Genomic DNA, 27,740 nt, shown 5'->3' with positions numbered 1-27,740 from the left:
GCTGACAGGCTTACTTTTAACAATGTGTAGCTCAAATTGTTGTTTTCTTAAAATAGGGTTCATATTTTTCCCCAAATCCCTGGTAATTCCTTGCAGATTTTTGTTGTATTTTGCTACAGCTTCAAATGGAAACACTTGATCCTTCCAAAGAGATAATGAAAGTTAAAACAGAAAACACACACTAACAAACCATTGCCTACATATGGTAACCTGTTAGAGGAGAAGGAAGATAAAAGCTCTTCACTTGCTCTCTGAGTTTATGTTCAGGACTTGTGCTACCTGGAGCTAGGATACTGTGAGTGATGAGATGGGTACAGGGTTGGAGAAATATTCAGATTCAATTTTATTTATTTATTTATTTTAACAATTTCAACATCAGTTTGTGACAGTCTGTTTCCTGTCTCTTCAAGAACTAGTATGAAAACGGAGGGTGCTGATACTCATTAACAGTGTAACACAGTTTATACTTTATTGCAGTTGCAAGCAGTTGCATTTCAATTTGACAGAAATTATTTTTCATTAAAGCTAAACAGCAATAAACTATGCCAAAGCTGAGATAAATATTGGCACAGGGCTTTTTAGTGTTTTAAAAGAACATATTTTACAGTAGTGCAAGTACATGCCTACAGTGGGGGAAAACTCATTCTAAAATGATTTTATAACCTAGAATTAAAGAAACAATTGTGGGAAGCCTTGGTTTAAATCTGTGATCAATGGTTGATAAATTTAAAATGGGAACACCTACCACAGTTAGGTTTCTCAAGCTATTCTTTTGCAAATGTTTAAAGAATTCTGCAAAGCTTCAGGAACACCCTGTGCTGGAGTATTCTCTATTAGGCAGTGGAAGCACTTTCATGGAAGGTGAAAGAATTGAATTTTCATTTCCTTGAATGGAAAATCCAGACCCTTGGTCTTGCATTTCTTGAGTTCTGTAACCCTCACGTTTATGAACAAAAGGGTGATAGTATCAATGCCTCAGAAGAACTGTGGATCTTGCATTCGCTTTTTCTTGTTTTACTTTAAAAATACTTGAAGACTGAACGCAGGGGGTTTTGAGATTCATTATACTTTTTTAAATTTTATTGCTCAACAACAAAAATAAAAAGACTAACCCAAATTCCAAGCAAAACTTGCTGTCTGAGTCGGAGTTTGAGCAGTGTGTTTTACAGGAGGACAAGTGGAAGGATAATGTCTAAAATGACTGCAGCAAGGTTCATCAGAGTTCTTCTACCAAAGACCTCTAAATTACCCAAAGACTCCTTATGACTATGTAAGTCAAAACCTTAAACCTGAACCAGAAATCACGCGGTAGCTAGTTTAGATCAGGAAGCATAAAGATAATAGTCTGTAGTTGAGAAATAACCACTTGTGCGCAAACTGCAGTTGTGTTATATTGCAACTGTGTGATATAGCTCAACCTGAAAATAACAACAGTGGGAACAAAAGCAGTGAGGTCCATCTGAAGTTAAAAGAAAAGTTAGCAGCAAGTGATAAAAGGAATGCATTGCACAGTTGCTGTGTCTGAGAAATATTTGCTATGCTAAAGGTAAGAGAAGCAGTGATTTTTGTTCATTAGATTCAGCTTTTATTTTAATACCATTTGGCATGCAGAGCAGGTTACCTAAAGGTACAATTCTAAACCTCAGTAGGGAGATTCTTATGGAGAGCAGGTAACCTTATGAAAATTACAACATGTAATTCATCATAGTTAATGTGGGTTTGGACTAGCTGACTGGAGAGGTCTCACTCATATGCAATTTGATAACAGGTTCCCATTGTGAGTAAAAATTTATTCAAAAAAGGGAGGTTATAATATGCATATTATCTCTCTTCCACCTACAAATCAGATATTTTTTTTAGTTTTAAATGTCTAGCCTGTAATTTACAAGCATCTTGAAAACATAGATTAAAAGTGTACATAGTTTTTAATTAATTATGGAAGTCTTAATATATTAAACTAAGATTTTTGAAATAACTTGTAATGTATGTGTAGTGCATCATTGGTTCTAGAGTTAAATTTCTTTTGTTCTGTGTTCTTTATCTTACTCCTGATTTCCTTTAATGCAAACCTCAAAATTGAGCAGTTTTAACTATGTTAGACATATGGGTTCTAAGGTAATTGAGGCGTTGACAGCTGGTCAGATTTGTATTTAAACAAACTTCTTCTGTGCTGTAATGGTGTTCTGCTTGTATTTGTTATATTAGAAAGACATTTCAGACAAGGTCTTTGTCTTAATTTGTTATGATGTATCTGTGAGATTCTTATCTAGTCTTTGATTACATGATGTCATGTTATTTTTCCATTCTATGTTCTGTATTGAGGGCATCATGCTCACTGGAGGAGTGTTCGCATAATGTTACGCTTTGTCCCTGTCACTTCAGTAGAAGGCTCCATGTTTTGTCTGTTGTAGTATGTCCCACTTGGAAAACAAAGTGATTCCCTCTGCACATGGAATTTTGTGTTATTTTCACAGCTGTAGGAGATGAGGAGGTGATATTTCTCCCAACTTACAGATGAGGAACTGAGGCAAGGAAAAGGTGTAGACAGAAGTACATAGAAGTACCTGCTCACTTTAGGAATTCAGCATGAAGCATTTGGGCACTGATTTTTTCAGAATATTTAGCATTTTCTATCTTGAAACCAAAGGATTGACTTAATTTCACTGTAAGTGCAAATGGAGCAGTAGCGATCAGATGGGTCTATGTGCTGCTCTTTAAGATACATGAAGCTATGTCGCTCCACAGCTGTTACTGCCCTTCTAGTCCTTTACTCACTGTTGAACTGTTGCAGGGCTAGTGATAACTAGCAAAAAGAAGGGATGAGAGAGGCCTCTGCTATGAATAATGTAGGGATTTTTTTCTATTCTGAAAGTAAATTAATACTTCATCTGATGATTCTTGGAGAAATGTGTTACCACTGACTTCCTGTCCTCAAATTTTAAAAAGTGTTTGTCTAGCATCTCGTAGAACCTTTGTGATAGACAGGAGGGTGATCCAGTATAATGCCTAAAACCTATTTGTTTACCTGTATTTGTGAGCTAATCCTTTCTTCTTCCTTTTTTAACCATATCATGCCTCATACACTGTGCCCATTATGGATGTTGCAATAAAGCAGGAACAGGTCAGGCTGTGTTATCTTTCATTGCATAATCCTGACCGCTCCTTTCATCCATGATTTGAATGAGACATAGATTTTTTTAGAGAAAATATGACACATAATATTATCATACTCTAAGGCATATGTACAAAGAAGACAAGCAGAAGACTATGAGCAACTTTCTCTTCACTTTCTAAATTGAATGCTAGCTTATTTGTAACATTAATGGTCTTCTAACATTGATGCTTCTTTCATGTATGTAATAGCTTTCTCCTTTTTTAAAAAAGTAGTCTGCAGCTGAATTTGGGGATCTTGGTTTTGTGTGCGTGTGTGTGTCACTAGCTCTTCTTGTGGATGAGTCTTAACTATTTAATAGCTCTATCAAGGGTTTGTGTCTTACCCTGCCTCCATGTTCCCAGGGGAGAACAGCAATGATTCTGCTTCCTCTTAGGTCTACAACAGTGGCACTTAGCTTGGCCTGCTGTTAGGATGCTTAAAATGCTTGTCCTGCTTTGCGCGTGTGCAGATAGTCAGATGTGGGTAGAAAAACAAAACTGCTGAAGTGTTTGAAAAATTTCCAGACACTTAGCAATAAGCTTCAGAATCCTTTTTCATGTCAAGGGATCTCCTGAACCTATTGCAGTTGATGTGTTTGCTAGCCTGCAGTGAATCTGAGTTTTTGTTCAGTCTTTTCTGGAGTTCACGTAAAATTCTTGCATCCGCTGGTCCTATTATGAGGAATTTGACACATCTGCTAACTGTTGCATGGAAAAATATTTTCATATTTTATTATTTTAAACCAGATTCTGACTAGCTTTGTCACACAAGTCCCTAGTTGCTGAATTTGGGCTTATCACAAGTTCTTTCCGTGTTTTCTGTCTTCCTATCCAAGATTTTTTTATTTTCACATTTCCCCAATTCCATTTGCAGCTTATCATCTGATGTATCTCTTCCAGCCTCTTGCATTCCCACCATTTTGCTCAGTGATTGCATCACAGTTTGAATTTCTGTGTCCAGTAAGTCCTAAATTCTCCTGAATCTCTCTTCATGCTCCCCAGTGCTTATTTTCGTATAGTGAGTGACCTCAAGTCTGACCCATGGTCCCTCTGCATTAGATTCAGGCAGCTTCTTCCCCCACACTGAACAGGATATGGGCTGTCTTCTGATATATGGATCTAATTCTTGTGTGAATATTCACCTTACGTAGAATCTCTGGGGAAATATGTTGCAAGACCTCTTGCTGATTTAGTTGAGGATGTGTGAAATCTCTTTGATGCTGTAATGAGTCGGACTGGGACCTCCTCGGGAGGAGGGAAGAAATTCTCCTTTCTCCTGGGAAAAGACTACTGGCCATGGCCAAGGGGTTTGTCTTTGGAGAACTCAGCGTTGGCAGCCAAGCGGCAGCCTTACGAATGGAGAGAGATTGAGAGACTACAGGTTAAGAAAAGGAAGCAGCAAGCCTGGCCTCAGAGGAGAACCAAAAGCTGCCAGCACCACAAAGTCACTAGGTAGCCTGAAATATACCTGGAAATAAGGCTCTGCCATTAAGAATACAGTGTGAAGTGGGAGCTTTATTTAATAAAGCCTTTGTTTGTTCTTTCTCACCTAGCTGTGATTTGCTTTTTTATCTCTCCTCCCCCCCCATTAATTATCCTACATGGTAGTCTGATTAAATCCTGAATTTTTTCTTTAGTTTAAAGAAATTCTGAAATTCCTTTCTTTTTTTTTTTGCTTTCTTTTTGAGTAGCTCCAGACACGTGCATATTCTAGCTGTCATTTTTGTGATGCTGAGATACTGTGGATGGATTTTCATGGGGTGGCAAAATGTATATGCCTGGCACAAAGGTATTCCAAATTTGATATTTTTGCTCCCAAAACATGGAGCTGTAAAAAAATTTCTGAAAAACAAGCTTTCCAGAATTTTGTTACCCATGAGCTAAGCCATTTTGGCTGTTAGCAGAGAGAAATTAGGAAAAAAGTGATCTGAGGCAGATAGTTGGCTTGGAAAATTGCATTTGAAAGCTCTGAAATTTTGCAAGATTGTAAGAGCAGAAAGCAGCAATCTCTTACAGCAAAGATCCATAGTCTACAGTGCAAGTGCCAAGAGCAGCATACAAGTAAATTTGAATAATATGCATTTTGCATAATGTGGTTTAGGTCTGAGCTGCAGCCTTTTTAAGAAAGCATGTGTGAGATGTACTTGTTCCCAGCTCGTGGCTTTCTCCTGGTTCTGCACTGATACATGGTCAAGACACTACCATTACGTGGTCAGCGGTGTTTGCTTGCTGCAAGTTTCCGCAAGCATGTATGGCTTCTAATTTGAGAAACAAAAGTAGGCTGGTGCTCCACTTCTCACAGATTGCCCCTAAAAAGGGAAGTGTCAGGCAGCTTTGATAATGGGTTTGCTCCTGTCTTTGCGTATTGCTCCTTCTTGCGTTCTAAATCGCAAAACAAGTTTTTAATATAGGTCTGTGTTTAATAGCTTTAGCTACTCTAAAATAGATGCTGAGACTGCTTTTAAATGGGATCTATTGTTCATGTAAAGAGCTGTATTAAAAGTAGTGGATATAATGAAAAATACAGCCCAGCTTTGTAATATAGTAACTTTTACCAAATAAGGGAAATAAAACTAATTTAATTTACTGTGTGTTGGCTGTCGTCACTGTATTAAAGGTTATACCGGTATTGATGAAAAGTTGCTATCTCAGTAATTTAATCAACTTAACAAACTAAGCCCATGTAGGGGTACAAAGTTCAATATTACTTGTCTCAAAAAGAGCAAGTTCTGGTTTTGAAGCTATTTAAAATGCTATTCTAACAACAGCGGTTAGAAACAGGAGTGCTAAAATTAACAATTTAGTCATGCTAATTGATTGTATTGTGCAGGTAGGTTGTGAATTCTTAATTATATGGTTTTTAATAAACTATCTGCTGTTGGTTTTGTGCAGATCATCCTTTGCAGGCTGGAAGTGCCAAGTGCAGGATAATTCTGTGAATGATGTGGACTATTTCAGCTTCTTGTTTTCAACCCTTATAGGTAATCCATGTGAATGTCATAATTCAGAATTAACAAAATGAAATTTGTTTTGATAGTCAGTTACTGGATTTAATTGAGAATAAATGGTGTACTGAGTGCCTCCTGAAAGTAATTCTAATCTTGTTACATATTTTTGAGATGAGATATACCCTTTTTTCTTTTGATCTGATTTTTGACACCCTATTTTTACACTTCGCAAATATTTAGCCCAAGTGGCATACTTTCTTTTCATTCTAGCAACTTCCTTTGGAAAGTATGAGGAAAACCTAAATTCAGCATATGACGTGAACAAGAATTTTTTTTCTAGATTTAAGTAAATGCCTTTTATTGGCTCGTAACAATATAAATGAGCGCCTCTGGGATTTCTGGTGGACTGCTTACGCTATTAAAAACATTCCATCAGAATAAAGTAATCAAAGTATGTTGAAGTGAGCTGCCCAAGGTCAGCATGTGAACGGAATTACTTCTGCTACTATATTCTTACTCAGATATAAAAATAGTTGTATTCTGTGGTGATGCAACTTTGGGAAATTACAGTGGTTAAAATGGCATAATATTACTGAGAAATATCTTCCAGTAACTTGTCCTGTGGTAAAAAGAAAGTGTCTTTTCTTCATCACCTCAGTCATTCCTAATGTTTCAAAAATTGCCTTTTTTCCTGAAAACAGTGAAGAGACCACTGTACTGATAGCTGAGAAAATGAAAGCAAAACCAAAGTGACTGTTTTGGAGCAGTAGTCCTGTTTTACTAAAACATCTGCTACCTGGCTAGAAGTAATTAGCCAGATTTTATTTTTTTTTTAACCCTGAGGTTATGTTAGGTTATTGAGTTACTGTGAACACATGGTGAACTGTCTTGCATTATATGTGATTGGCTTATTACTTTTTAAAGATACCTACATTGAAAATAGCAGCATAACACTGGCCTCTTAGAGGGTGTATTTTTTATACCACGTTATAGTTTAAATGGGTAAGCCATTGATTTTTCCAATATATTTGTTTTCTTTCAGAAGTCAGAATTCGGATTTTGATATGCTTATTTTAAAATACCAAGCAAAAGCTTTCAACAAAGAAATGTTGCGCAGACGTAATATAAAAGGCAGTTTTTGTCAATGATGCTGTTGAAGTAGAACAGTTGCTTGGCTTGTTTTGTGATATTGTTGTACTGCTTCTTTTTCTCTAGGGTTTTCAAGAGAGGAGCTGACTAGTCTCCAGGGCATTAGAGGAAAACCACACATTAGCCAGACACAGCTTTCACCTGTCCGTCTTTACCTAACTGATCTGGACCAGTTTTTACACCACTGGGCTGTGACAGAGGTAATACATCAACACTAATTCTAAATGACAGCATACAAACTCGGAGTGCTCTCCATCCCTTTTCCACAGATGCCTAAATCTTGTTGTGAGTTGAGTTGAAAAAAAGAATGAAAAATATAATAGCTGTCAAACAGCCAACGTTTCTCTACAGCCATCAGATAGTATTTTGAAGGAAGCTGCTTTAAAAGGTGAATGTTGAGACATGTAGTGCGCAAAACAATACTCATGGAAAAAATGGGTCGAGCAGCCTTGTTGGAAAATTCTTAAACACTAATAAGATTAAGGCCAGCAATCTGTTTTGGCCTTCAAAACTAAATTAATTGTAAAAATACTAATTATAAAGAGTTTGAGAGTAAATTCCATTGTTAATTAAAAAGCACTTGCATTAGATGAGATTTTAACTTGGAAGTAATATTAAGTTGGCACTGGTGATTATTTAGAATAACTTCTGATACTTATTTAATCAAAATTTACTGGGATTAGAAACTTCACTGTGAATTCAGTTCCTGCTTGTAAGATCGTAAGAGCTGAAAGCATAATTTGGTTCTAAAGGGATCTGAGCCACCAGATTTTATTTGGAACAGGTGCATTAGTCTTCATTCTGGCTCAACTCTTTTTATTGCTTCGCTCACCAGAAACCACTTTAAGGTGTGAAATCATGTTTTAATGACATGCCAATTTGACAGTATTTATGAAATCTCTGTCATGAATACAGGAAGAAGAGTGTAATAGAAGTTTTTAGCTGTATGATTTGTTCTGAGGTTTTGTGGCAGTCTTTGGTTCAAGAAAGCAGTATAGTGATTTTTCTCTTCTAATTCATAAAGTTTAAATGGTAATCTGCGGAAACTAATGATAGTCCGAGGCATATACTGAATATGTGCTATTATGTATTGAAAAGTATTTTAAGCAAAGTTGTTCTTTGGTACCGTGACTGACTCACGTCTTTAGATGTCCTGCCTTCAGTCAGTTGGCCTCTGGAGCAGCTAAACTTTCTAATTTGTTTTGCTTTGTCTCTTCTGGGCAGTAAGGAAGTGTTTTCTCACCAAAACGCCTTTTTCCAGTACTGAAAAACTAGAATGCTTTTTCTCCCTGTCCTGTACAGAACTGTTCCTCTGTGAATGCACCAGAGGGATTACTTGCTTCTCAAAGAGTTAGCATAATCCCATACAGCATCTGAAGGATTTATGTATACTTTACCTGTTTCTGACAATGCCACCTCTTGTGTCTTCTCCATCCTCTTTTTGCTTCTATCCCACAAATCTAGCGAAGTTGGTTGAGATACGACACAATAGGATTATTTTCACTTAGGGACAGTGAAGTAGTTTGATTGTAGATAGCTTGTTTGTGCCTTTGGTTCCTGGTTACAAGTTTGATTTACTTCTGCTACAATCTTTTCAGTGTTTTGGTGCCATAGGGGAGAGTCAGTATTTTCAGAAATTTGCGACTTGCTTTTGAAGTACCTTTCCTTGGGAAAGATTTAAGGTGCTCTCTCAGGTTCTCAGAAGTGGATGGCAGTCATGAAGCAAAGAGCTGGATATCCTTGGTTAGTAATGAAAGAGGATTTAAACATCCCATGGAGCATTGCACTACTTCTGCAGTTATGTCAGCCTGAAGTCTTTTCTGGAGATTAAGTTATGAAAGCAAGAATAGGAATAAAAGTCGCATGCATCAAAAATCTGTGTGAAGAGCAGTGAGACCTTCTAGACTCACTTCATTTTGTAGACTATTACAAGAAGGGAGTCCTGGACTGCCACTTAACGACTCTGAGCTTGAGGAGGAGATTGGAGGCTTTTCCCCATGAGCATATTCATGATCGTGGAGAGAAAGTTTCTAGTGAGCTGGCTTATATCAGATACACTTAGGATGTGATTGGGAATAGTCAGCAAGGATTTATGAGGGGCAAATTGTGCTCAACCAACCTGTTAGCCTTCTGCAACAAGGTGACTCACTTGGTGGGTGAAGGGAGAGCAATTTATCTTGACTTGAATGAGGTTTTTGGTGCTGTATCCCATAACATCCTTGTGGACATACTGACAAAGAATGGCTTGGGTAAATAGACGGAGAGGTGGATTGAAAACTGCCTGAACAGCCAGGCCAGAGGGTTGTGATCAGTGATGCAAAGTCCTGTTGGAGGCAAGTCACTAGTGGTGTACCCCAGGGATCAGTACTGGGGCCAGTACTTTCTAACCTTCGTTAATGACCTGGACAATAGCACCAAGTGCAACCTCAGCAAGCTTGCACATGGTACAAAACTGGGAGGATTGGGTGATGGGTCAGATGGTTGTGCTGATGTTCAGAGGGATATGGCTGGAGAACTGGGCAGACAAGAACCTCATGAAGTTCAGTAAAGGAAAATGCGGAATCCTGCACCTGGGGAGGAATAGCCTCAGGTACCAATAACTGCTGGAGGCTGACCAGCTCTGCAGAAAAGGACCTCGAGGTTCTGGTGGACAACAAGTTGACCGCAAGCGAGCAATGCATGCTCGTGGGGGTTAAAAAGCCCAACAGGGTTCTGGGCTGCATGAGGAGGAGTGTTGCCAGCAGGTCAACAGAGGTGATCCTCCTTCTCTACACAGTACTGGTGAGGTCACATCTGAAGTACTGTGTCCAGTTTTGGGCTCCCTAGTACAAGAGAGATGTGGACATACTGGAGCATCTTTCATATGAAATGATGCTGAAAGAGCTGGGACTGTTCAGCCTAGATGAGAGAAGGCTCAGGGGGGAATCTTACCAATGTGTGTAGATACCTGATGGGAGGGAATGAAAAGGTTGGAGACAGTCTCTTCTCCATAGTAATCTGTGACAGGACAAGAGGGCACAAATTGAAACACATGAAGTTCTATCTAAACACAAGAGACATTTTTTCACAGTGAGGGTGGTCAAACACTGGAAAAAGTAGCCTAGAGATGTTATGGTTCCTATCTATGGGTAGTACTCACAACCAGGATGAACACAGTGCTGAGTGACCTGCTCTAGCTGACATCGCTTGAGCAGGAGTGTCGTACTAGAGGAACTTGAGGGTGTCCCTTCCAACTTCAGTGATTCTGTGATTCTTTGAAAACATCTCCTCTTGAAAAAACAGAACTTTTGTTTCACCATCCATAAATCTCTTCTCTCTCTCTTTTTTTTTTTTGAGCATAATGAGATTCCCAGCATGGGGAGATTTTATTTTTTATTTTTTAGATGGTTACACTTACATATGATCTGGAAGTCAAACTGTTCCTGTTAAATGCTTGCCAGAAGGGCTGGTGGTATTGCAGTGCTGTTTGGGGTGTTCCCCTGAGAATTGCTATTTTTTGTTTCTATGGAATTTGTGGATAGAAAAGTAGGGGCACTTCTTCAGTAGCTTCCTTTCTTACTAGAGAAAAAGTAAGATATTCTTTCTTCTTGCATCTGATCTGGTAATAATGGTCTCTGAGATACACTGTTTGTGTTCTAAATCTCTTTGTTTTTACAAAGAGATCAGTATTAAGGCAACCACTTCCTTTTATGAATCACAGGATTCCATTCATTTCTCTTTTGGCTGGTTTTGATTTCAGATGCAATTGTAGATATGGTAAGTGATATATAAACAAAGCTATGCTGAATTTACCTCGTGAAAAAAAAAATCAGATGTTAAGCTTTTAGATAACTGTTTTTTCTGAGTTTAAATATCTAATACAGTGCTGTGTTCATTAAGTTTTAGGATTTTTATCTTTTCGTTGTAGAGTACCATTCTCCAACCTCAAACATGTTGACCCATATTCTATTTTATGTTCAATTTGTAAAGAAAACATTCTGGGCACTATAGGCCTTAAAAACTTTGGGATTTGGAGGCTGGACCATTGTTATAAAACAAACAAACAAAAAAGCCCAAAAAACGGAGTGGGGGGGAGAATCCTGGCTTGGGAAAAACCTTTCAGTTCAAGATTTGTCAGCAATACTTTTTGTAGAGCAAGTAGATTGCATCCGGTATTGAACAAGCTACTCTCTTCTCAAAACAAAATAAACCAAACAGGAACAAAACCCCCCCAAAACCCAGAGCTGCAGCTTTGGGGAGAAGAAAACTGCTAGCAAATCATGAGGCTCTTGCAGGATGTCTTGAAAGACCGTATGATAATGATGGATCTATGTGCATTGAGTTTGAGGGAGGGAGGTTTGGAGACCTCTTTCTTCCAAGTGGACGTAGTTCAAGGTGTGACACAATTTCAGAATCAAAATATTTTTAGCTGTGACAAAATTATTTTATTTAAATGAAGAAGTGCTACAGGAAATAATAAACCCCGGCTTGAATTAGTCATGCTTTTGGTGGAAGTGAGTAGAGCAGCACAGCTTCTGAATGCTGAATCTTTCATGCTTTCCCTTTCTGGGTAAGGAAGTTTATGGTGATGCTCTAATTTTAAGCAAAATATTTGTAGTAATTTAAAATACCTAGTAAATAAGAACAGCCCTCTGTTGGCTGCAGAGCAGGCAGCATTCAGGCCTCTACTTCATGTTTAGAATTGTTCATTTAAAGGAGTTTTGTGTAGTTGTAATTCAGGGTTTCCTCATAACGGAAAAATACTTTATTGCAGATGGAAATAAATAAGGAACTGATGGAATTACGATTTGACAGTCTGGTTTCCTATGACTAAATGAGACCAGTGATCAGATTCTTATTATTACTAGTCCATCCATCTTCCTCTTTCTTCTCTCTCTTTTTGTCTAAACCATTAGCTAGTTTTTGGCGCTCTGCTAAAAGAGTAAAGTTCCAAATACTAGTTGCCCATGAGTTTTGTGAAAATAAGCAGGTGGAAGAGAAAAAACCCTCTAGCTTAGCACAAGGCAGTTTATAACTCGGTTTCTGCATCCTGCTTGGCAGCAGCCAGCTGGGCAGCCTGCACGTGCATCACTCCGGACCAGGCTCAGCCCTGGGGGTGTCGGGGTTGTCAGGCAGGAGCAGGGGGGGTTACGGTGCTGAAAAAATGGAAGGGCAAGGGATGAAGGGTCCCAGGCGTGAATCTGCAGGAGGCTGTGGCTTGTCGGCTTTATTGCTCGCTGCTCGACTTCGTTTTCAAATCCCAAGGAAGGCAGTCCCAGCTTTCTGTCACTAGCTAGCTGTACTGTGCAGTGAGTGGTGTTTGTTTCTAATGGTAATGAACTGTAAGAGGGAGTTTAATGTATAATGTACGCATGCCAGGGATGCGAGAGAAGAAAAGGTATGCCTCTGGAGAAAGAGCAAGTTGTGTAAAGGAAAAGAATAACTTGAGGCGTTTTCAAATGGCAGTTTGGACATTTGGAGTGTTAATATAATCAGTGCACTTAGCACATGGCAACTATAATTGGTGAAAAAGCCAAACAAATGCACTTCTCGTAGGAACTAATGCTTTTAAGTGGTTTATAACAAAAACTGCTTTGAGGTGGATACTGTTTGGAACTTTTTTTTTGTCTAGAGAGTGGCAATTGGTATAGTGGAAATCTGAAGCCAGATTTTTTTTGTGGAAGCTTTTAGGTAATGGTGATTTTTCACTTAAGGAGCAAAAAAGTATTCCTTTAAATGCTGTTTTGTGTAGCTGTAAAGGTTAATCTTCATATTTTGTCTAAAAGATATTTAAATGTGGAAATCACGATTCCTTTTCTGGAGCAACTTCTACTTAAAATGACTTCTGCCTTATTAAAGCCAATTATTTAAAATCGTATCCCTGTAGCCGAAATAGGTGGGGCTCCAGAATAAATGGTTGCAGCCTTAGGGAAGAGGCTTCAGTCTTTGCTCATTTTAACTGTGCCTATAGTGTTTGTTGGTAATATTGTTCACTCCCCTGTAATTGAATTGCTCTGCCAGTATTGAATGAAATAGCGCCAACAGAAATGAACAGTTGTAACAAGGTAACCGTGTATACATGATCATTTCTGTTGTAATATTTGATGTTTGTGACGCTTGACCATTTTGGCAGGGGGAAGGCAAATGATAATTCGAAGGTTCTGCTTGAAGTCGAGGTTCTAGAATTATATTGAGCACATAGCTGACTTGAAGAAATAAAATACTCAATAAAATGTTTAAAACATAAGAGCAGACACTAGGGAAGGTCAGCTGCTTTTAAAAGCAGTCTTGAATTAAAAAAACCTTGGAATGCATGTAATGTAATATACTAATGTGTGTCAAAAATGGTGAAGTCTTATAAGTGAAATAGAGTTGGGAAGGCTGTATCTGCACTGATATGCTATGAAAAATTCTGATAAATCATTAAAGTCAATGCATGTAAATGAAACGTCCTGCAAGGATGTTTGTCTTAAAGTAAAAGGTGGTGGTGCAGTGCTGTAGCTTAACTTCAAGCAGAGATTAACACTTCAAAAAAACACTAGACTTTTAAAATGCAGATTTGGAGTTGAAGTTCCTGTTAAGATTTCAACTTGTTGTCTTTATTGAGATTTCCAGGTTAAAGTTACACTGGGGAGAAGCAGCAGCAGAGGGTAAATAGTATCTGTTCTGAACTAGAAATATGCTGTAATTTTTACCCTCTTTAGGGAGGATAAAATATTCCGTATAAGTCCATTAGTGTTTTGTAAAACCACATTTTATCCAAGTTTAATGTTTAGAAATGAAAATAATGTTGTTTTTCTTGAAAAGTAATGCAGATTTCAAGGAAACGAGAAATTATAGAAATAAATCTAATGCCTCCTAAAATGAATAAAGCTTTTTTCAAAGGTATCTTCCATAATTTTCTTAAGATGTAAAAAACACAACAAAACCCCCACAACCCACCAAAAAAACCCAATAAGACCCAAACACCAAAACACAAACTCCCCAAAAATCTAACTTGATATTCGGGCCAGTGCTCCATTGTACCTGCATCATATACTTCCAGCGTATCTTGCGATGCCTTATAGCTGGGAGCTCACATGTTACTGGGTGTAACCGATGTGAATTAACATCCGCACTGTTACTGTGCGTTATGCTATATATTCACATCCTGGCTTGTGATACCTAAACTAAATTTGCTCAGAAAGACAGACTTTATGGGACAAGAGCTAGCTTCCTAAGTGTACTGTTTTCTGTGTTTTCCAATCCTTTTGTTTTGGGAAGGGGCAGGCAGGTGAATTTGGAGACTTGTACATCAGGTATGCCTTTGACCATCCTGCACGTGGTGGTTTGACAAGGAGGCATCCGCGAGGAGCAGGTATCGGCCGCGGTGACATTTTATAGGTGTGAGGAAGCTGCAGAGCTGTGAAAGTGGGGCTTATTGTGGCTGTAAGAGGATGAAACGAAAGCTTCTTGGGTAGCAAAGCTATTTTGTGGTGTCCTTTCTTTGAATTTTGTTAGTAAGATGGCTCTGAGAAGAGAACCAGACCTGTGCCATTTTTCAGGTACAGCTTCATCTATTCCTGGATAGTACATTAGCTGTTGAGTATAAAACCTGGTTTTGCTGACAAAAGAAAATATTTTCAGAAACGCCTGTCGCTTAGTGAGGCAGTAGGATTGTTTCTAGCCGATAGTTCTCTGCCTCCTGGCACCGAATCTTGCTGGTACCCAGATTTAAGCATGTGATCAAATTGTTGCACAGGAGGTGAGTGGTGGTGATTGCCACTCGTGTATTTGTGTCCAGTGGCAAATAAAGATAACTTCACTTGGTTTAGTTGACTCTGAATATAGGCTTAACATCAGCCTGCGTGCCGCAGCCAAGGAGTCTGCAGACAGGCAATCACCACAGTTCAACAGGTGCAAGATGAGTTTGTATGCTGCACTTATCCTGTTTCTGAGCCAGCAATTGGACATTAACTGTGTTTTGTAATCCTTCTAAGTCTTTGGAAATACGTACTCTATCAAGATGCGGGACACAATACATGTTCTTAAGCTTTTATAATTCTTAAACAAGTTTCTGTATTCCTGTTTTGCTACCCTGAATGTAAAAGTAGTCCCATAGTGGGTTTTTTCCCCTCAGTTGCCCACCTATGTAATGTTTTCCTGCAGACTCTGTTCCTTCTTTTGGGCTTTTTCTTTTTTTAACCTAGGTTTTGTTTTGTTGTGATTGTGTGGGGGTTTTGTGGGGATATTTTTGTGGGTTTTTTTACTTTTTTTTCTGGAGTCACTGAATCAGGAGTACCTTTCACATCCGCCCCTGTGAGCTTAGCCAAGGCAGATGAACAAAGATCTCTTGTTGTACGCAGCTTTCTCGACAACTCAGGGCACTGTTAATATTGCCCTGTCAAATCAATTTACTTCAGAAAGAGAAGCAGCACCTGTCAAGGGAGTACACTGTCTGATAAGCTAGGGTGCTTCGGGGGAAGCTGGCCAAGCTTCAGACGACAAGCTTCATTGCCTGCCCCATCACCTGAAAACTTCTCGTTTTCTACGCTCTGCAGTAACATGTTATAGTGGATAGAGTCCCGCTTGAAACAGTCATTTCACAAGGGCTTGGGAATTGACTGCAGAACAGCCTGTTACGTTTTAGTTACCCATGTTTGAGGTGGATGTCGATGTGAATTGAAAAATATATTTTAAAGTTCACATTAGGATATATAGTGTCTGGTGTGTGCCAACTTTTTATTTTTCCAATAAAATCATTTCTCTTGGAGCCTGAAGTGTCTGTGGTCTGACTCCACAGAGTGGCTTGCTAAAGTACTTGATCCATTATCTTTCCTGCTTGCTTGGTTCTCCTCTGTGCTCACGCTTCTGTGTGTTTTCAGAGGAAGGTGGTTATTTTTCTTTGAAAAAGAGTACTTTGCAGCACAATTAAATTTGAAATAATATGCAGATTTTCTCTGGGGAGTTACTGATAAAATGTTTCCCTTGAGGCTTTTTGAGTTGGGATTCTATCACATTATGGGAAGCATTTAGTGATTTAGGAAGTGGGAACAGTTAAAGAACGAACAAAACATCACTCTCGGTTCATCATTTGTGCATGTTCCTGTTGGTGTGAGGGCTGAGATTGAGACTGGGCTTCCTCGGGTCATCCCAGCTCTGCCTTTTGGAGTTGAGAGCATCTTGCAGATAAGTAATATTAAACTGATGGATTTCTGTGTACGTTAGAGCTATGAAAAGCCCATTTCAGATTGGATTAAGAGCGAGTTAGGTTGGCTGTCAGCAGCAAAAACGCTTTTAACTCATCCAGTTGAAGACTGGAGTAAAATACTCCATGGCGTCAGGATTTCCAAAAAGCCCAGCGAGTGCTCCTGGGCTGCTTTCCCAGCCTTTTCCCCCGACCATTTTAGCTGGCTACTGTTGGAGTATGTGTTCAGTATGGCAGGCAAGGCGGCCTATGTAGTAACAATTTCCTGAAGCACAAGTAGGGAACTTGCTGTTGTAGTTGCGTGGCTCATGGGTATGACGGGTAGTTGGGCTTGTCTGATAATAGGGTTTGCTTTGAAAAACCGCCAGTGGATTATGGAGCCTGTAGTATTTGCTGCATAATGCTAACAGATAATGCCCCTATTTAAGAGAATGCTTTTTTTTGGCTTGAATTTATTCAAGTGGACGTTCAAACAAAATTAAAAAGAAGAAAAAAAAAAAAAAAAACCAACACACCAAACCACAAAAACCCCAAAGCCTCTAAGCCTAAACCAAACCTGTTATAAATACTGGTCTCAAAGATTTAAACCCCCGCTATGATCAGAAATGCTCGTTCTCTGTCCATTTACTTCAGTAATACTCTGAAATGAAACTGCTCTGGCTTTGGTCCAAAACCAATCTATGAATGCGCCAAAAATGTGATAAATGCTAATCAAATGTAAAATAATGAATCAGCTGTGACATTTTATTATGGAAATTAAACATCATGCAAACCCTTGCCTAAGGCAAGTAAATTGTCAGGAAAAATACTAATTTTCATGTGATAATTAAGTTTTCTTTGCTTTTCATTTCCATGTCTAATAACGTTTCAGTTTCACTTTTTATAACAGGCATTTGTTATGAAAGCCATTTCAAGCAGGATTTAATTTATGGAAGTGAAAATGATTGCCACTCCCACTTAATCACAGGAAAATAGAACTGGATGTAGGGAACGGTTGTGCTATTCTGAGGGTCAGAAGGATCTAAAAGGTTGAAAAACTAACTTGCCAATGCGCTTTACCACAACCCTTCTAAGCAAGTATGCTGCTCTTCAGTGGTATGATGCCCGTTTTCCTTGCCAGTTCTGGAAGAGTCTGAGTGTCGGTGAATTGTACCTGTACGAAATGCGCCTACAACTTGTCATTTCAGGGGGAGCCTCAGTGGACTGGTAGGCCTATTCTAGGGACGTAGTCCTAAGGGTGAAATACTGAAAATGGCTTTATTAATAATGAAACCTTAGTTTGCTGGCTGGGTCTGGTGGATTTGCCTTCAGGGTCTTTAATTTGTGGACCTCTTGTGGATACGTATGTGTGGAATTAAAAGGGACCTCTCCAGCATACTGTGTCTAGTGTCAGGCGCTCACAAGCATACGGCATACCCTGTTTGTAAACTGCCTGAGCTCTTAGGAGCAATGAATGTCTCCTGCATTTCCCCTTTCATAATGATCCTTCCTAATTTCCATCTCATCTCCATTCCCAGCCAGCTATGATCATCGTTATTTTTTTGTTGCTGTTTGGTTACATTTGTTTTCCTGCAGAGGTCTTCACCTCTTTGTTGTATTTGTAAGTGACAATAATATCCCTTCTTGGGTATAGTTTTGCCAGCTTAGGCAGGTTAAGTTCTTTGTATTGACACCTGTAGGACAGGATCTCTAGTCTTCGTGCAATTTTTCTATGCCCGTTCAGTTTGAATTTATCTTTCTTGATAATGAGGAACTCCTATTTTGCACAGGATGTCAGAAATAGTGTAAGTAGGATCTTATGAGTAGTATTGAACAGACGATCAGTATTCTGTCTGATCAATTCTATTGTGATTATTTTTCCATCCTAAAGTGACATTTGCCTGTTTCATGGTTCTATCACAACCACCTTGCAGTCAGTTGTTAAGCAAAGAATTTTCTCCTCGTTTCCAACTGTTAAAACTCCTAGCTGCGTGCAGAAATTTGTATTAGTCTCCAAGCACCTGACCCGCCACTTTTGTTTCACTGCATTTTTTCTCTATGTGTCATTCATCAAACCCATGCGGTCTTTTCTATAGGTTAGTCCAATCCTCCTGTCTTGGCAGTGTTTCTCAACTTTGAGCTGTCAGCCGACAGATTTCATCAATGTAGCTTTACCTTTTGTGTAAGTGCTACTTGTTAAAATACTAGGTCAGACTGGTGTCAGAGTTTGTCCTTGACATGACAATCCCCAGTAGTAACCTCTGTCTCAGCTTGACTTTATTCCTTGACGCAGATGTTTTGAGTGTGTTTCTTGGGAATATTTCAGAGTACTTAATATTTTATCACTTTCAAATTGCGGTGTACAGAAGCACTACCATACCTAGGATGGCGTACGCAGTTTTAATAATATTATTTCATTATTAAATAAATGTATAGTATAAATAAAGCTATTCAAGACTATCTATAAAACTGTCTTTTAAATAGTCCTACTAGTCAAACAAAATACTTACAAAATCACACCTGTGATACGGGATTAACACGTGCAATGTCCCGACAGCCTCACAGTATTGTGTTCTGTCAAGCAGACGTGTTAAGCATCTCCTGAATTTGGCCAGCTTAAGCAGGACTAAAAGCATGTGTGGTATGTAATTTTGAAAAAAAGCTGAGCACACTTTTTATCACCACACATGATAGTGCTTGGCCATTCTGATTAAACCACCACTGGCAACCACATTACTTAGGATTGAATTTTCATACCACAGGACCTTGAGCTAATGGTTCTTTTCCTAACCTTTCCTTTCCTTGGAGTCTCTCTTCAGCTGGAAATATTTTTTACTATTATTTTTGACACAACATGGGTGATGTTTTCTATTTTGTCATTCTCTTGCGTAGGTGTCTTGACCTGCCCTGATTCAACTTACGTCTGAAAACCGAGACGGTATCAGGGAATTTAATCCCTCAAGTCAGATCATTCTGTGAAAATTTTATTGAACTCTTTCTTCAGTCAGCAAAGTATCCTAGAGGAACGGTTTTTGCTTAGTTGAGGTATTTGTAAAACTCGGAGACTTAAATTCTTCCTCCCTCAAACGTCTGATCTTGCTGTTCTCTTTCTGATTCCCTTAAGCGCAGACAGAAGATTTCGATCCTTGCGTATTGGTTCTTCCATCCTCCTTGTCCTTAGCAGGACATCACGATTGCTGATGGTCTAGTAACACACTCACGCTGCATGCGTTGCTTTCTGGAGGCTTCAGCTGACACTCTGGTGGAATAAGCAGCGAATGTAAACAGAGGGAGGTCATCCAGGCTCTTTAGTTTGCAAATTATTGGAATAGATGGAAGGGAAGAGAGGAACAGAGAAAGCCATCTGCTGAGGATTGTAGCACAGCTTACTAGGCAGATCTACTAGAGTTCTAGTTTCTTTATCCTATCCAGGAGCCATATAGCATTTCATGGGGTCTTGGTCAACTCTCTCTCTCTTCCCCCACCAACCTGGCCATGCTTACCCATGTGGATTTTTACTAAAAAATGAAGATCTGAGTCTTCAGTTTCTTTGGGTTTTTTGTTTTGTTTTTTTCTTAAATTCTTCTCATCATACCTCTGGGCAGCTAATACAGTTTGCTAGTGCCTGATATATAAGCACCAGGAAGTTTTATGCAGTCCATAAAACAAGATTTCCCTTTGTGGTATTATAGTTTGTATCATCTTTGAACATGACACTTTTGGCAGTGTAGAGGAAAATAAGTTGGAAATGGATCTTTGCTACTTTCTTCTTTGTTCCATAATTTTTCTGTCCTGTTTTGCTGTGATTCCTCTGTTTTGTGCTTGATAAAGTTATTTGTGAAGTTGTTTTCTGAAATTCATCAGCTCCTAGGAAAGGCTCAGTGTGGTGCTGTAGCTGGATAGAGTATTTTTGGCCTTCTACTTCCATCACATGGGTAAAATGAAGAAAGCCACTACCAAAAAAAATAATGGTGTAGGCTCTCATCTCTTCAAACACTGAATAATTTGCGTTGACAATGTTACTCTTACACTGTAAAGAATCAATACTTTGAGACAAAGCTGCTACGTGTCCCCATAGGTACTCTGTATTTAGATCTGTCAACAAAGTAGGACTACACAGTGAATGATTGCTGGTTACATTTGGAGTACTTAAATATAACTTTGTTTTATTATAACAGATGATCTGTCACAGCTTGTCCACTATACCTTCACAAAGTCAGTGTTTTGACATCCTCCAGACTGGCATCTGTAAATACCTGGTAAGTACCGTTTTGTCTTCTAGGTTAACATCCTTGTGATAAATTTTGTAACAGCCTCATTAACCCTCAGATGCACTTATTCCATGTATTTCATGCATAATTCAGCATTTGCAAAAGTTTTTCAACATGATTAGTGATGTTTAAAAAAGTATCTAATAACTGTTGGTGTCCAAACTTACATGGATTTTTTTGTTCTTATTTGTGAATAGTTCAACTTATTTTCAAGCCAGGATAGCTTCTGAAAGGCTTCTTGGTTTGGTTTGGTTGGCTTTTCAAAAGAGCCACTAGCAGCTTTAGATGAGTTTTACAGTCTGTTGTCTTCTGATACCGAACATTCCCTGAGCTGAGGATGGGGATGGCGAAGCCAGAGCTGGGTAACAGAATTGTAAGGGACAGGATTTGCAGTTACCTGTGATGCTGCCTGCCGAGCGGGAGGACCTGCCTGTCTTCCTGTCGAGATGGTTTGGCAATCTAACGAGTATCGGCAGCTCCCTGTGTGGACCCCTACGGAAAAATGACTAGACCAAAGCTTCCATGGGGAGTCGCTTACCTGTAACTGTAGTCCGGATTTTTGGGGGTGAGTGTTGGCTTAAATCAGAACTTTTAGATCAGCTTATGCGTTCTACTACACTGTCCCTTTGAGAGCAAACAGTTCAGTGGATTTTTATAGTTGATTAGGCTGCCGCCCAAGATCTCTAACTGGATGATGACACCTAACAGGGAAGAAAGGCACTGTGTAGGCAACATCCTATATGGGAGCTTATTGGAGCAGCCTTATCTACTGGATTTGTATAAATTGAAATATCTGTGTTCACATCATCTTCCAGACTGACTGACAGGCATGTTTCATCAGTAGTGTTGGCTAATTTGATCTTCGGGATGCTTCTTTATATGCAGACATTGATCTAGCTCACTGTCATGATTTCCTATTTGTAGTTGGTCAGGAACAGCTGTGGCCTTGAAATACACCTGGTGTCTTATCTTGGAAGTATTTAAAAGTTTGAACCCATCGTTGTTCTTTATCTTTTACCTCTCATGAGTAATCATACCAATGAAATACGTTGCACATTTCTGTAGCTTGTACTTTATTGAGCTTTTTCTAAACATTTCTAAAAGAACAGCTGACCTTGTTAAGTGAACCAACTGCCTGTATCAGCTTAAAACAATGTACTTGCAGGTGAGCAAATTAGGCTACTCTAAAACTCCTTAAATTAGTTTTTTTAATAAGATAAATGGTGCCATATTAGCAATGCATGAATTTTTTTTATGGCTTTACAGGACAAAAATCTAGGACAGTTACTCAATAGCACTTCAAAATTTAAACTGCTTTCTAATTCACTGCCTCTACCCAAAAAAGACTTTTTTTTTGTTTTTGTTAAATTATTTATCATGCCTATAAAGTCCTTACTCAAGATGATGTTCTCATTTAAACAACAGAAGATTTATCACCCCAGCTGTGGGCCCACCATATGTTTCATTAGCTTTAATTTAACTTGGCTCATAATGTTCTCATTCCTGTCAAGCCTGTTGGATTTGTAAGGAGACTCACCCGGATGATGATCCAGTAGCAGCTTTTCCTTCTGGAGTAAATCAGTGTTTCCTTCTACCTCAGTGACTGCTCACTGCCATTTCCAGACACGGAAGGGCTGCTCTGTCCCATGATATATGCTTAAAAGGAAAGACCTGTTCTTTCCAACAACCTGTTCTGTTTGTGCCTGTACCATCTTTCAGAGCAAGGCTCAAAGCAGTGGGTTTTTTTGTTGTTTTTTTTTAAATACGTTTGAGATGAGTGTTTATTTAGAAGGGATGGAATGAAGATGCTGGTTTAAACTTCTGTTGGTATGGGTGGCAATTTCTTAGGAAAATAGGGATTTGAAAAAATGCAGCAGTGTGTCGAACTTGAACAGAAACAAAGTAATACACGTCATGATATGAAAGAGGCTCATTCAGCTCTAGACATGCGTGGATACCATCAGAAAAATTTGTGTATGAAGTGATGAACTTTGGGGGTTTTGTTTCAATACAGGTTGGATTGGTTGTAATACCCGACAGCACAGCTGGATCTGTTCTATGTGCCATAAATAAGCTCTTGGATCAAGCTTGCATCCTAAGTGAAAACCTGCACAAGTTCTTAGCTTCTTGTTGTTACAGTCTTCTGTACTTTCTGCTAACTTTAGACAAAGAGGACGCAGAACATGTACAGAAAAGGTAATGTTGCTTTTCTTACCATGTTAATGGTCTCTGCCTTCACACCCACAAGTATTTCGACGTGTAAATTGAAAGGATACCCCCACCACATCCCCCCAACTTACTTTGCTGTCAGTCTTTTGCTTTAGTTCAAAACAGTACCTAAATTTAAGAAAAACAGCTGCAAAGTTAGCTGGAATTATTTAAAACAATAACTGAAGAAGTTTTAATCTCAAATTATTCTAGTTAGATGTCAGAACTGTCCTGACTTTAGAAAGGTGGATATTTATACCTTAATCTTCAGCTTTAGCCTTTAGTTTCATTAGTTACATTGAAAAGCAACATGCAAAGGATTTGGCTTTATAAGCTTGTACTCTTAACTGACTTGATATTTCAGCTTTAACAAAACTTCTCAGGCATCATTTTATAGACTGCAAATCCATTTGATTAAAAAACCCCAAAAGCTACAGATGCCAGATTTAAATATGTTTATTTACCTGTATAATAGAAATGTCTTTAAACAGTTTAAACTTCAGGTTTTCCTCTGTTCCATATACAGGAAAGTTGTTCAAATCTTACTTAAAATGTAAAACATGTTTTTAAAGCTGCAGTCCTCCTTCACTGACTGTATTTAATGATTTGCATATCACAAAAAGCTGATTCCATTGTTTGATTTCTTATGAGTCTTAAATAAAGATTCAGGTGTGCCTGACTGGAACAAAAACCTCTTCCCAGCTGCATCAAGCAGAAATTACACTGTGTAAGAGCTTCAGCAACATTTGTAGCTTCAGGGCAGGACCTTAAATTTTTTCCCAGTGCTGTACATAATTTTATTATATTTTCAGGTGTAGCATTTTCTGGTACAAATTTTCTGCTTCGGCACTAATTATGGTTAAGGCGATTGGCATGATTGAATTCACAGAGGCACGTTTCTTTGTACAGCTATGAGGCTAGTTCACAGAAGCACACTTGAAATACAGGTCCTCGATCATTTCAATTTTTGTTCTCTTTTCCTCTCAGGGATATGCTGTGGGGATCGTGTATTTCTGCATTAGCACTCCTGCCACGATTACTGAGACTGATGCTGCAAAGTCTGCAAGTGAGCAGGATCTGTCGGGAAGAACTGCCCGTTGTTGCTCAGTTGCTTCGCTTACTAATGCAACATGGTCAGCTCAGGAGCCATATGATCACAAATGAATTTCTGGTGCAACAGATTATCAAGGACATCATGGTATGAAACTTCTTGTTGTCTCCCACAGATTATGAGGATATACAAGGTTTAAAAATTACTGCAAACACAAAGAACAGATGCTTAGCAAAACACAAGTTATGGTTGTGTTTTATTTGGCTCGGAAGTCCAGGCTGTGTAGAAGGCTGCTGCTTATCTGAGCTCCTGTGGTCGCTGCACGGATGAGAGTTCTGAAATTCAGCTTGCACCCAATCCAGCGGCCCCAGACAACAGGTGGCTTCCTAACAAAATGCACTGGCAGCAGATTACCTCGCAGCCTGTCTGAGGGAGAGCTGTCCCAAAATAAGAAACTGGTCTTTTCTGTTTATTGGAGCAGGGGTACGTAAGTGTACGAGGATGTTATTGAATTAAACTCTCTCAGATACATACAGTGCAAAGTAGATTCTCTTTTGAATATTGCAAAACCCAGTGCTTCTATTCCCATGTCTATGTTCCAGTGGTTTTGAGACTACTACAGTTGCTTCTCCCTTCAGGAAAAAAAATCTGAAACTGTCTTCGCACAAAGCTCTTAGTAGTTCTGAGCGCAGAGAGTTTGTATGTCCCACAGGTTTGAGTAAGCTACCCATGCGTATCCATTAGTAGCTTTTAAAAGGTCTGTTACCAGAAATGACCTCAGAGGCGGCAAAATCAGATGTAAGAGATGATCGTGCAAGTTCTCTAACAGAGAATGAAGTGGTTGGTTTCCTTTGGTGTTGAAAATACCTCAGCCTGTTTTTGTGATGTTCCACTGCGGGTGGGTTGTGTTTGTTGGTGGTGGTTTTTAACCGCTTATGAATGCTAAGGAGCAAATTACGGGACTGTGGGCTATGTTGGTAGCAGTTCTCCTGTAGACTGGGGTATTGAGCTCTCCTGCTTTAGTAGAACCACGCTCATTTGCATTTTAATTGACTATAAATTGCAGAATTGGAAAGTAAGCAAGCCACTATAATTAAGAGTAAGGAAATCACATCTGGTGTAATTCACACACTTCATAATGTAACACTGACTTAGTCTACCAAGTAGTAACACTTTATTGTTTTGGCTTTGACAGACATACCATGTTAAAATGAATAAATGAGAAGAATAATGTCAATGTGTGCAAGTGAACAAGGCCATCTTGTACCTTTAACATCGCACCTGATTACCTGTAAAAACAAAGTGCAGCTTTGTTGGTGAAATTGAGTTTTACCTTTTTTCCCCTTTCTTTCTAGACGCTGAAGAGTGGTGAAGTTCAAGAGCAGTGGCTAACAGACCTCCATTACTGTTTCAACATCTACCTTGCCTCTCATCCCCAGGGACCTGGCCCTATAAACACGGTATATTAAAGAGGTCGAACTGCATTTATTGTAAAGCATTTACTTCTATTTAGTTTTGAATGGAAGATGTTGGAACAAAGCTTGTCAATTTTTTTGTAAGTGAAACAGAATAAAAATTTTACAAAGAACTGCACACCTCTATTGCCTTTCTTTTCAAGCAAGTAGACGTTACTGGAGGTTGTTTTAGTAGATGTGGTGACCGCAGGGAAGGGTGTTAAGCTTCAAGGAGACTGGATTTTCTTTAAGTGCTTGCAGAGAAACAAACTTATATTAGCGTAAATCATCTATTATTTTGAAGCATCATATTAATTAAAAAAACCCCAGAATTATGTAATACCAACTAGCAGAAAAAATAGAAAACAATATACTTTGAAACTAGAGTAACAGTTTTTTATTTTTGCTGAGTTCATATTCTTAAATACTTTGTGCAAGGTAAATACTATATGCTGGGAGCTCCAAAGCTATTATAAGAACAAGTTTTCTCCTAGAATAGGTCCTATCTTGTCTTGCTTTCTGTAGAAACTTTTTTTGTGCATGTATAAAAATGAAGTTATTAATACAGAAAAAAAATGGTGATAATTTCAAAGGGCAGAAAACACACCCCTAACAATTTCCATAGGCTGTGGAAAGCACTCTATTTACTGAGTGTTTTCTGTCACTGTTCTACTTTTCCTTCCACATCCATAGCTAGCTGAGAACCAATTGTTTCTTTAGTACAGAAGTAGAGCATGAAGGTTGTTCTTCCCTTCCCACTTATATTTTGAAATACATTTAATAAATTTGAGGTGAAATAGAATAACAGTCTTCTAGAACTGTTACATCTTCAGTAGAGTTGCCCTCCCCTTTGAAATTGTGTTTGATGAACACATTCAAAATTCCTACTTTTGACAAGTAGGAATTGTCATATTGCCTCTGCAACTCTATTGTAATGCTGGGCTTAGCACTTCATTTTCTGTTTCCAAATGCAATTCAGATTTCATCCTGTCACTAAATAAATTAACAGTTGCATTCAAAAACTAATTTGTAAACAACATAAAAAGTCCAGCTCCTTAGAAGTCTGCTTGGTATGTAATGCTGAGATAATACAAAACTGAAAATGTGTTCAAGTTTAGTATGTTGTAGATGACTTGTACATTATGAAAGATAGCAGTTGCACCAGAATGTGCTCTTTAAATTCCAAACATTCAGTTTTGTTTAGTGCTTGAGTCCTGTATTTTTTGATTTTGCAGCAGTGGTTGGTCTCATGTTGTATGAAAATTGCTTTGATTTTCCCATGTTCTCCAGCAAATTAACACACTGTAGGTTGTTTACTGTAAAAGAAGAAAGGGGTTTGATGAGTAACTGTAGTGGTTAAAAAGAAGTTTCATCTTCACCTACACTGGATTCTAGATTTTTGTAAAAAATGAATACATGAGGAAAAGAACGTGCCTTTTTCCTGACACCTTGCTGTTGATTATCTGTAAATAGAGTTTGGTTTCTGTGGCACTCAGTACAGCTTACATAGAATCCAACTGCGTGTGTTTAATGCAGACAGTAATAATGGAGCTTAACTTGAGATTTACCCTCATAAACGAATGAAGGTTTCCAGGCTGACAGTTCAGTCACTAAATCAATGCTCTTGGCTGAGTTTGCTGAAGAGCAGCAAGAGGTTTTGTTGAGGAATATTTAGCAACTTTAGGTATTGGGTCATTTCTAGGAAGTAGGAGAAACTAGGCCAGGGCTAAAGTGAAGACTGAATTATTAGAAAGCAGAACTGAATGTCAGCTGACCATTCTCTTCAGTTTTGAGTCTGGCTGAAGGGCTGGGCTCATTCAATGTTTTTATTTACTGTAACGTGCTACAAACAATATGTGTGTTTTACCGGTTTTGTAGAGATCAGATGCAAACATTTCAATGCTTTATCCCATTCTAGCCAGGTCGCCCCAGCTGCAAATCTGAACATTTCATTGAGGGGGAGAACCCAGCTCATTTTAAGGGTGCCTTTCTAATGCCAAGAATTGCAAAACCTCCTTTACAACTTATAAACACACTTCCGTGTCCACAGTTAAACAAAAACAGGGGCTGCAGAGAGCCTCTTCAAATGCCATTTATTGAATTGGCAAAAGCCACCTATTTATTAAAAAAAGATACATGAAAAAGGAACAACTTTCAAGTTCCAAATTGTTTTAATCTTAACAATCATAAAGGCCTTATTTGCCAGAATATTTTGAAGCACCTACCCAACGTCCATATGTCCCACTGCACACTCCAACCTGTCAGTCTCTGGCCCCTGTTGCTGACTTGTACATTTCCTTTCAATAACCTTCTGTGTCCTCACTCCAAAGTCTGCTTATGCCAATAAGTTAACTGAGTCTG

At 38.7% G+C, this 27,740-nt stretch overlaps 2 protein-coding genes across 9 annotated transcripts in view; one reads left to right on the top strand and one right to left on the bottom strand.

The window, feature by feature from the left end:
* Positions 1 to 25,516, top strand: part of TEX10 (testis expressed 10) — a 60,967-nt gene extending 35,451 nt beyond the window's left edge. For all 3 annotated transcript variants that reach the window (XM_049830107.1, XM_049830104.1, XM_049830105.1), the window contains exons 11-16: positions 6,046 to 6,134; positions 7,317 to 7,450; positions 20,574 to 20,654; positions 22,681 to 22,862; positions 23,862 to 24,072; positions 25,281 to 25,516. In XM_049830107.1, coding sequence (XP_049686064.1) covers positions 6,046 to 6,134; positions 7,317 to 7,450; positions 20,574 to 20,654; positions 22,681 to 22,862; positions 23,862 to 24,072; positions 25,281 to 25,394 — 811 coding nt within the window. In that variant the 3' untranslated portion in view covers positions 25,395 to 25,516. The remainder of the gene's footprint in view (positions 1 to 6,045; positions 6,135 to 7,316; positions 7,451 to 20,573; positions 20,655 to 22,680; positions 22,863 to 23,861; positions 24,073 to 25,280) is intronic.
* Positions 25,517 to 25,563: 47 nt separating this feature from the next.
* The window catches only part of INVS (inversin), a 98,429-nt gene continuing 96,252 nt past the window's right edge, over positions 25,564 to 27,740 (bottom strand). For all 6 annotated transcript variants that reach the window (XM_049830098.1, XM_049830100.1, XM_049830099.1 and 3 more), the window contains one exon: positions 25,564 to 26,695. In XM_049830098.1, the coding sequence (XP_049686055.1) occupies positions 26,580 to 26,695 (116 nt within the window). In that variant the 3' untranslated portion in view covers positions 25,564 to 26,579. The remainder of the gene's footprint in view (positions 26,696 to 27,740) is intronic.

This window comes from Accipiter gentilis, chromosome 27, assembly GCF_929443795.1.
Source record: "Accipiter gentilis chromosome 27, bAccGen1.1, whole genome shotgun sequence".
NCBI classification, from domain to species: Eukaryota; Metazoa; Chordata; class Aves; order Accipitriformes; family Accipitridae; genus Astur; species Astur gentilis.
The sequence above is the reverse complement of the archived record's forward strand: the minus strand, read 5'-3'. Positions and strand labels throughout refer to the sequence as shown.